Source organism: Octopus bimaculoides, chromosome 4 (assembly GCF_001194135.2).
Source record: "Octopus bimaculoides isolate UCB-OBI-ISO-001 chromosome 4, ASM119413v2, whole genome shotgun sequence".
NCBI lineage: Eukaryota > Metazoa > Mollusca > Cephalopoda > Octopoda > Octopodidae > Octopus > Octopus bimaculoides.
Genome location: NC_068984.1, coordinates 93,543,622 through 93,553,392, shown reverse-complemented (window position 1 = coordinate 93,553,392; position 9,771 = coordinate 93,543,622). Strand labels below are relative to the sequence as shown.

Sequence of the window (9,771 nt, the reverse complement as noted above, 5' to 3'; positions counted from 1 at the left end):
CGCACGCACGCCCGCGCGCGTCCATTTCATATATCTTCTTTCAATTTTTGCTCTCTGCAAATAAAATTTTTATGGATACAACTGCTTACAAAAATAGGGATTAATATATAATTTCTTTCTATGTTCATAATTAAATCAATGTTTTCATGATTAGACAGAGGTCCAATAAATAGCTCTCACAAACAGACTACGTACAAATTCGTTCTTCAGGAGTTTTCAAACTACATAATAGGCAGAATTGACAGATTAAGACAGTAGGGTGTTTTGAGGGAGATTTGGCTGCTATTTCTACCAGGTCTAGCTACCATGTAGAGGTCTGATCTTAATTTTCATTCACATATTTGCATTTCAAAAATTAAACACAATCTTTTCCATAAATCAACTATCCTAAAAATTTTATACAATGACATTTTCTATGTATGTGTGTGTACCTTAAAAGATGTCAATCATCATGACATACACCTTTACTCACTCACTCTATCTCTCTTTCTCACCCCCTTTCTCTCTTACATACACACGTGCGAGCACGCATGCACACACGCACACATGTCCATTTCATATATCTTCTTTCAATTTCTGCTCTCTGCAAATAACATTTTTACGGATACAACTGCTAACAAAAATAGGGATTAATGTATAATTTCTTTCTATGTTCATAATTAAATCAATGTTTTAATGGTTAGAGAGAGGTCCAATAGAATAGCTCTCAGAAACAGACAACATATAAATTTGTTCTTCACAACTCCTGAAGCTGTTTTCTGACAAGGAGGGGGGAGTCAAGAAATTTTCATACAGCTGGAGGCCTCAATTGAAACAGGGGACCCGATATGATAAGGTTGAGAAACGCTGTTATAGATTATGCATAACTGAAAAAGATCATGGCCACATCATCCAAACAGACCGGGTGAAACCAGGCTTAGCTGCTAGTAATAAATAAAGAAAAACCTAACTTATTAGATACTATCTTACAAAATTCATAAATTCATCCTCTACTCATTTGAAATTATTTTTAGATTATTAGTGTTGAAAATTAAATACATGCTGGAAAACTTTTTCAATAGACTCTTTTTCTGATTGTTGTCATCCATGGTATGCTGTCATGTGACCACTATGCATATGCGTAATGAAAACTAATTTCCCACTTGTGTCCTTATGTAACCACATGCAAATTATCTGTTGGATTATTTCACTTGTTTTGTAATTTTCAATCACTAAGGACTCATTTTCTGAGTTACAATACTGATTGCAAGATCGCTGTATAAAGTACATGAGGGGTTATATTTTAGCCCTTTGAGCCCAAACACCAGTTTACCTGTGGATGGCTTGTTTTCCTCTATACCGTGGCACTGGTGGAGTGCCAGGTATATGGTAAAATAAGGTTCGGGAGACCAGGGCTCAAAGGGTTAAGTAAGTTGTATTCTTACATACTACTGAATTTTTGTATCATTTATATGAAAAACTGACATTTTCAATAAGACATGTTCCAATAAGCATCACACAGGACATATGGGGTTCACCAAAGTGCTTGTTTATGCTCCAGTAATTAACACTTTTCAAATGCCCATTTATGACAGAAAATGCAGTTTTTGAACTGGCAAATTGGAATCCATATAAAATGATCATTTTTTTTCTTTTCTACATTCTGCTTAATGTTTAATACTTGCAGTTTTCGTTTAGAAAACTTTCAGAAAAACAATCATTGGAAGTAATCAATGTTTTAATTCGATAGTTTTAGCATAACTGGATTATGTTTCTTTAAAACATAAAAACTGGCTTCATAAAACAACTGCAACTTTTTTATTTAACAACATATTAATGTGATTTTTGGGACACGAGTGGCTGTGTGGTAAGTAGCTTGCTTACCAACCACATGGTTCTGGGTTCAGTCCTACTGCGTGGCACCTTGGGCAAGTGTCTTCTACTAGAGCCTCAGGCCGACCAAAGCCTTGTGAGTGGATTTGGTAGACCGAAACTGAAAGAAGCCCGTCGTATATATAACACCACTTGACAACCGATGGTGGTGTGTTTATGTCCCTGTAACTTAGCGGTTCAGCAAAAGAAACTGATAGAATAAGTACTAGGCTTACAAGGAATAAGTCCTGGGGTCGATTTGCTCGACTAAAAGGCAGTGCTCCAGCATGGCTGCAGTCAAATGACTGAAACAAGTAAAAGAGTAAATCATCATCATCATCTAACATCCGTTGTCTATACTGGCAATAGTTGGACGGTTAGACCAGGGCTGACAAGCCGGAAGGCTGCACTTGCTGATTTGGCATGGTTTCTATGGTTGTATGCCCTTCCTAACACTAACCACTCTGAGAGTGTAATTAGTACTTTTACATGCCACTGGCATGGGTGCCATTTGTGTGACACCAGTATCTGCTATGATTGTGATTTTATTTGGTTTGATGAGTCTTCTCAAGCATGGCATAATGCCAAAGGTCTTACTCATTCGGCATTGCCCCCATGAGGCCCAATACTTGCAAGGTGCGCTTTTCATGTGCCACTGGCATTGGTCATCTTGCATCCATGAAGCCCAATGTTCAAAAGGTGCATTTTATGTGCCACTAGCACAGGTGCCAGTTATATGACACCAACATTGCCCAAGACTACCAATTTCAATTGGCTTGATGGGTCTTCTCAAACACATCATGTTGCCAAAGGTCTTGGTCACTAGTCATTGACTTCGTGAGTCCAAAGGTCATGCTTCATCACCTCGTTCCATGTCTTCCTGGATCTACCTCTACCACAGGTTTCCTCCACAGTTAGAGATTGGCACATTTTTACACAGCTATCCTCGTCCATATGCATCACATGACCATACCAGCACAGTTGCCTCTCTTGCACACCATATCTGATGCCTCTTATGCCCAACATTTCCGTGAAGATGCATACACTCTGTCATATATGCACACTGACATTGCACAACCAGCAAAGCATACTGGCTTAATTTCTTTCAAGCCTATGCATGTCCTCAGCTGTCACAGCCCATGTTTCACTGCCATGTAGCATAGCAGTTTGCACACAAGCATCATACAATCTGCCTTTCATTCTGAAGGAGAGGCCTCTTGTTTCCAGCAGAAGTAGGAGCTCTCTGAACTTTGCCCAGTCTATTCTTATTCTTAGAGCTATGTTCTTGGAGCATCCACCTCCACTTCTAACTTGGTCACCCAGATAACAGAAGCTATCTACTACCTCTAGTTTACCCTGCTGGCAGTTGATGGAGTCTATTTTCTGCACATTTTCCGTGTTTATTATACCTGTACATTTTCACACATGAAAGCTATTTTCCCTATTAACCTTCCTCTGATATTGCTGTACATCTTATGTGTCCATAGCTTACACCAGGTACATCTTATGGAGTTTCTACCTATGCCTTTTCTACAGATCGAGCAGGGCCATCTACCTAAAGGGATTTGTGATTTGTCTGCCTTCCTACTTACTAAGACTTTGGTTTTTGTTAGATTGACTCTAAGGCTCTTTGATTCTAGACTTTGCTTCCATACCTGAAACTTCTTCCCAAGTTCTGGTAGTGGTTCAGCTATAAGAACAATGTCACCAGAATAGAGGAGGTCCCAGGGGCAGCCTGTCTTGAATTCCTCTTTTATTGCCTGGAGGACTATGATGAAGAGGGCAAGACTGATCCTTGGTGAACCCCTACTTCTACCCTAAATTTTTCACTGTACTTGTTGCCAACCCTCAGCTTACTGACAACATCCCTGTACATGTCTTGTACAGCTCTTACCAACCACTCATCTATCTCTAGATTAACAGTCTTTCAGAATGGCATTTCCAAGCCTCTTTGCAGAATCATTAAATGCAAGTGCACCATCATCCATGAGGACACATTTGTCTCCTGCACATAATTTTCTTTCACACACTGTCTTGCAATCCAAAACACTTCAAGTCTTTGGTCCTCAAGTCACTGAACATAAGCAAACTTCTTTTCTGCTTCTCTCCTAGCTAGATATATCTGTCTCCTAGCTTCCCTTCTCGCTATCTGATACAGTTCCCTCCTACCCCAATTCTTCCAGGCCTGTTTCTTTGCTCTAATGGCCTTGTCTACAGCATCGTTCCACCACCACGCTAAGTCTGGATGGGGCTTTGCACCATCCACAGATTTGGTCTGTGGCACTCAGCAAGCAGTCCTGCAGGAATTCCCAGTTGCTTTCTATGTTACAAGTCTATAGTTCCTCCTCATCAAATTCCTCAAATTTCTCAATTAGGATGTCCCTGGATCTATGATCATATGAGTGGTCCTTGAGCTTCCAAATCCTTCTTTTCCAGATTGGTTTGCTTCTTGGTATCCTTCTAGCCTAGAGCCTAAAGTCACCAATGACTACTCTATGCCTGGGGGTGCATTCTTCACCAAGGAAGGTCCTTGTATTTCAGAGCAACCATGCATCCTACTCTCTGGTGAGAATGTAATCAATCTGGCTGGCTTCCTGAAGTTGGTGTTGCAGATGAATAAGTTATTATCATCATAGAACTCCAGTAGCCTTGTTCCCTCTTCATTTCCATGGACCCCATGTACACCATGGATTATACCAGGCTGCTGCCTGACATGCTCATTGAAATCCACATCCATGAAAATGAGATCATTGTCACTCATCTTTGAGGTAGCCTGCAGAAGAATATCATAAAAAAGCAGTACTTTTGTTCATTTGGTAGGCCCATTTGGGGGTGCATAGGCAGAAATAATTGTTGCTATACTATTCTACAAAACTAGCCTGAGCTTAAGTACTCTATCGCACACTCTAACTACCTCCATCACCCTATCCACTCATTTCTCTGCAAGAAGTATGCCCACATCACCTAACCCATTGCTGTTTCCTTCCCAGAAAATATTATACCTATGTGTGTTGTCTGTGAGGAACCTGGCTGAAGCTTCCTCTCCACTTTACTTCTTGAATGCAACATACATCAACATGCCTCTGTTCAAGCATCTCTACAATCTCATTAGACCTATTAAGGTTGTTGAGATGCTTAAATGGAGGCATGTTGATGTATGTTGTTGCATTATTTTTGTCCCAAAGTGGATAAATTGAGACAAATTCAACAAAATATAAAATTATTTAAATTCTGTTCAATATTATCAGAGAAAATGAGTCATTAGCTAATATTCAGGCTCAGGTGTGGCTGTATGGTTAGAAACTTTCTTCTCAACCACATGGTTCCGAGTTCAGTTCCACTGCGTGGCACCTTTGGCAAGTGTCATCTGCTATAGCCATGTGCTGATCAAAGCCTTGTGGGTGGATTTCGCAGACAGAAACTGAAAGAAGCCCATTGTGTGTATGTATATATATATGTGTGTGTTTGTCCTCCACCACCACTTGACAACCAGTTGTAGTTTATTTCTCTGTAACTTAGTTTGGCAAAAGAGACTGATGAATAGGTATTAGGCTTCATAAGATAATAAGTTCTAGAGTCAATTTGTTTGATGAAAACCCTCTAAACCAGTGTCCCAGTATGGCTGGAGTCAAATTACTGAAACAAGTAAAAGATTCAATTGAGTATACCACAAAATTTTAATATAGAATTGCACGCATTACTGGATTATTTATCAGTTTGTAATTCTGGATAGCTTTATTATAATAATCTTGATAGCAAAAAAATGCTCAGGTTTGTTCTTTGTTTATATTCTGTGTAACAATTAGTTTGTGCAGTGATCGCTTCAAACAAACTTAAGAGGAAAAAGAATAATAAATAAACTAATGATTTTATTGTCTTAGAAAGACTGTAGATAGGCCCAGTCTCTTCTAAGAAAATCATTAAGAAAAACAGTTTTGAAATGGTTATTCCATTCAGATACAAATTCATTGTCTTCATTGCTATCAGAGTTGTCAGAATCACTTGTTTCATTTTTAGAAATCAAAATATCCAATTCATACAGTTCTATATTTAAGAGATGAAGAATTGTGTACATTATTTACATTTGACGAATATTTGTCCTCATCTTGTTTGTTGTTAACACAACATTTCGGCTGATGTACCATCCTGTGGGATGAAGTTAAAATAATAAACAGAGAACACCACTGGAAAATATGAAAACTAAAAGAAGAGCAGCACATATACTAGGACACAACAACCTCCTAAGCAGACTGAGTGCAGATATGAGTAGCATATGGGATCCGGTATTAAGGAAGGATAGGAAAATATTAGATTTATATGCCCTAAAATTCACTCCATAATTGCCTACAGGCATATGGTGTAGTGGTTAAGAGCGTGAGCTACTAAACCCAAGATTCCGAGTTTGATTCCGGGCATTGACCTGATTAATAATAATAATAATGATAATATCGAAAAATAGGAATGAGAACCCAGGTTCAAAATTTTCCCAAGACACCTGGTGAAGGCTGGAGGGTATATTAGTTGAAACGTTGTGTTAACATCAAACAAGATGAAGACAAATATCCATCAAATGTAAATAATCCAATTCTTAATCACACACGTATCTTTTATGTTCACCATATACATTTTAGATTTTTCCAGGTTTTCTTTTGAAAAATCATTCAGAATTCAGATTGATGATATGAAACTGGTATCCAATTTTTGCCCATAGTAAAACATTTCAGAAAATTGTTGTGGAAAAAAAACTCCTCCAAAATTCACAGATCTCAGATATCACATCAAATAATGTCAGACACTGTAACTTAAATTTTTTCAGAGTAAAATCAGTCGTTTTCACAAATCTACTATTGAGATGTGCACTAAAATTCTCATTTAAATATGAACCAGTTATCTTGGATGGATTTGAGAGGGTTGTTTTAGGCAGCTTTGCAATAAAATGGTTAAAGTAGGTTGAATTTTATAAAAAATAAAATAGATGTAGGAGTGATACCTAAAAGGATATTAAAAAAACCACATAATTTATGCTGTAAATTATTGTAGCTTAACATCTACTTTTCCATCTTAAAATATATTGCATAGGCTATACAGCCCGTGCCTGGTTATTATTATACATCTTGATCTTGTTAGACCTGATTTTTTCAAATCCAGTATAATTGATATCAACTTTTTATTAACATGTCCATGAACACCCATATAAACATGTTCAAATTTAAGTAAGAATACTCATTTAAATTTCATTACTACATTAGTGATGGTGATGATAACAATGACCTTAGTTTTATTTGGAACTTCATTGGATCACTTTTGTTTTTTCAGCACCTTTTTACTTTGACCCACACATATCTACTGATGTTTAAAATAAATGAAACTCAGTATTATCTTCTTAGTGAACTGTTCCACTGCTGTTTTACTAATGGTTTGTATACATTTCATTATCTCTCTGATTCACTTAATTAAAAAATATTCTGTATTTGTGCTTGTATCTAAAATAACTGTTAACTACTGTTACTGGCTAAGTCAAATTTGTTTTGAAACCACTTGCTATTTCATTGGTGAATGATTATAGATATTTAACCCTTTAGCATTTAAACTAGCCATATCTGGCAAAAATATTTTGTTTTATATTCAAACTGGCCAAAACCAACCTCTCTCACATTCCCTACAATGTCATTCTAAAAACAAACAATCACATCATTGAAGTCTTGAAGCAATGAGATAATGCATGATTAATTTTAAACAATGTGAATAAATAAGCATTGCATTTGACAGAGTAATCTGAATGCTAAAGGGTTAAATCAATGGATAAGTTAAGACCTAGTTAATAATTCACAATCTTACCTTCTTTTCCCTACATGGCTGCATGAATAAAGGCTTCTGAAAGATATGACAGACATTTTATATATCATTGCTCAGAGACTACACACTTTCATTCAGTTAAGGTGATTAACATGCAGTAGTATTCTTTATGTTCACAATTTGTTAAGATAATCTCATTGCATAAAATCCAATTTTGATAGTTGTAGAGAGGAATTGAATACTCCAACTTCTTTCATGTGCAGATCTTTTTACAGAATTTAATCTCTCTCTCAATATATGTGTGTGTGTATGGATCAAAACAATTTGATTTAAACTCCTTGGTACTCTGAGTTCCAAGCATGATGCTAGTCTTTGGCCATAGGATGCTAATCTTTGGCCATGTATATGTACACATGTGCACATAAGTGTGAGCATACATACATGAACACACATGGGTGCACACATATACTAGTTTGCATGTGTATATGCATACTAGTGTGTATATATCTGTGTATGTATATGGTGTGTAGAGGTATATGCATGTGTGTATATATACTTTTGTGGTTATGTACCAAGGGTGAGAATATGCAGATAGGCAGGTATGCAGAAACATTGGAGATTGGTAATTTGTAGTGCTGTTCATGGAGGTTAGTTGGTAACAATGACCATGGTGCAGGCAGTGCAGGGGCACAGCTCATACTAAGGAAGTGTATCCGGGTTATCGGCAGCAAGTGGCTTGAAGTTTACCAGAACAGTATATCTCTGGTGACAGCAATAGGATAGAGCATATTTGTTGTTGGATACTGCGAGTTGGTAGTTGATGTGCAGTTTTTTGTGGAGGCAATGCTGGCAATTAGGAGCGCTGGGTGATTATGGTGGCACCCTGTCAACAATAGTCCACTCGATGTTGGGTGTTTCATCTTGCAGGTCACAGAGACTCCAGAGAAAGAGCAACAGGGAAGTGGAGTTCTCATTATACCTGTATCTGAATGAGTGCATGTGCTCATATGTGACTATTGTCGACAGGGTGCCACCATATTCACCTGGCACCCCTAATTGCTACCTCTGCTGGTAAATTTGAAGCCACTTGCTGCTGACAACCTGGATATACTCCTTAGTACCAGGTGCCCCACTGCACAAAGGTCACTGTCAACCACTAACCTCCATGAGCAGCACCGCAAATCACCAATCTCTAATGCTTCTGCATGCCTATCTACCCGCATACTCTCACCTTTTGTACATAACCACAGAAGTATATATACATGTGTGTATTTATACATCTGCTCACTGTATACGTACTCACTAGTATGCATATACACATGCATGTCTGTATACTTGTGCACATTTGCACACGCGTGCACATAAGTGTTCATATGCGTATATACATATGGAACAATGTGTGTGTGCATGTTTTGTTTGAGTGCATGTATATATTTGCATACATACATGTGTGTGTACAGGTGTATGCATAGATGTGTGAATGTACACCTATGCATGCATACACACATTCGCATAAATACAGATCCCCCCGCGCACATAGATATATAAGCACATATATACACATATATACGTATATGCTCACACATCTATTGCCTCTTCCTCCTCCCCTCCCCCAACCACATCACTGATTTCCTGTCCACCATGCAGCATTTTCCAAGTAATTGTTGTCGCTGAAATACCATCAAACTCTGATACCAAATGACCTTTTTTGACCAATTGCAGGCTAACATCTGGTAATAAACATTTGACTTTCTTCATTTCAAATTCCTATGGCCAAAGACTAGCATCATGCTTTAATCTCAGAGTAGGAAGGAGTTTGAATCAAACTGTTTTGATCCATGAATGTAACTCCCAATAACTGTGTTGAATACTCTTCTTTTGTTTGTCTATTCACTCGTGTGTATGTATATATATATATATATATATATATATAGTTCAAAAAAACAATAACAAAAAAACAACAAAGTGAGGACGTGATATGGATAGTATTATTGGACGCTCAGGAAAGGAAAGAGAGAGTGTATGACGTTTCGGGCGTAGCCCTTCGTCGGAAAGATGGAAAGTTCGGAGAATGGAAGAACGGAGAAAGAGGAAAATGGTACCGATGCCCACAAGGTTACATAT

General features: G+C 37.8%; 1 protein-coding gene across 5 annotated transcripts in view; it reads left to right on the top strand.

Annotated features, from left to right (window-relative positions):
* The window catches only part of LOC106881212 (condensin-2 complex subunit G2), a 99,824-nt gene that overhangs the window by 45,280 nt on the left and 44,773 nt on the right, over window positions 1-9,771 (top strand). For all 5 annotated transcript variants that reach the window (XM_014931518.1, XM_052967267.1, XM_052967266.1 and 2 more), the window contains one exon: window positions 7,168-7,267. In XM_014931518.1, the coding sequence (XP_014787004.1) occupies window positions 7,168-7,267 (100 nt within the window). The remainder of the gene's footprint in view (window positions 1-7,167; window positions 7,268-9,771) is intronic.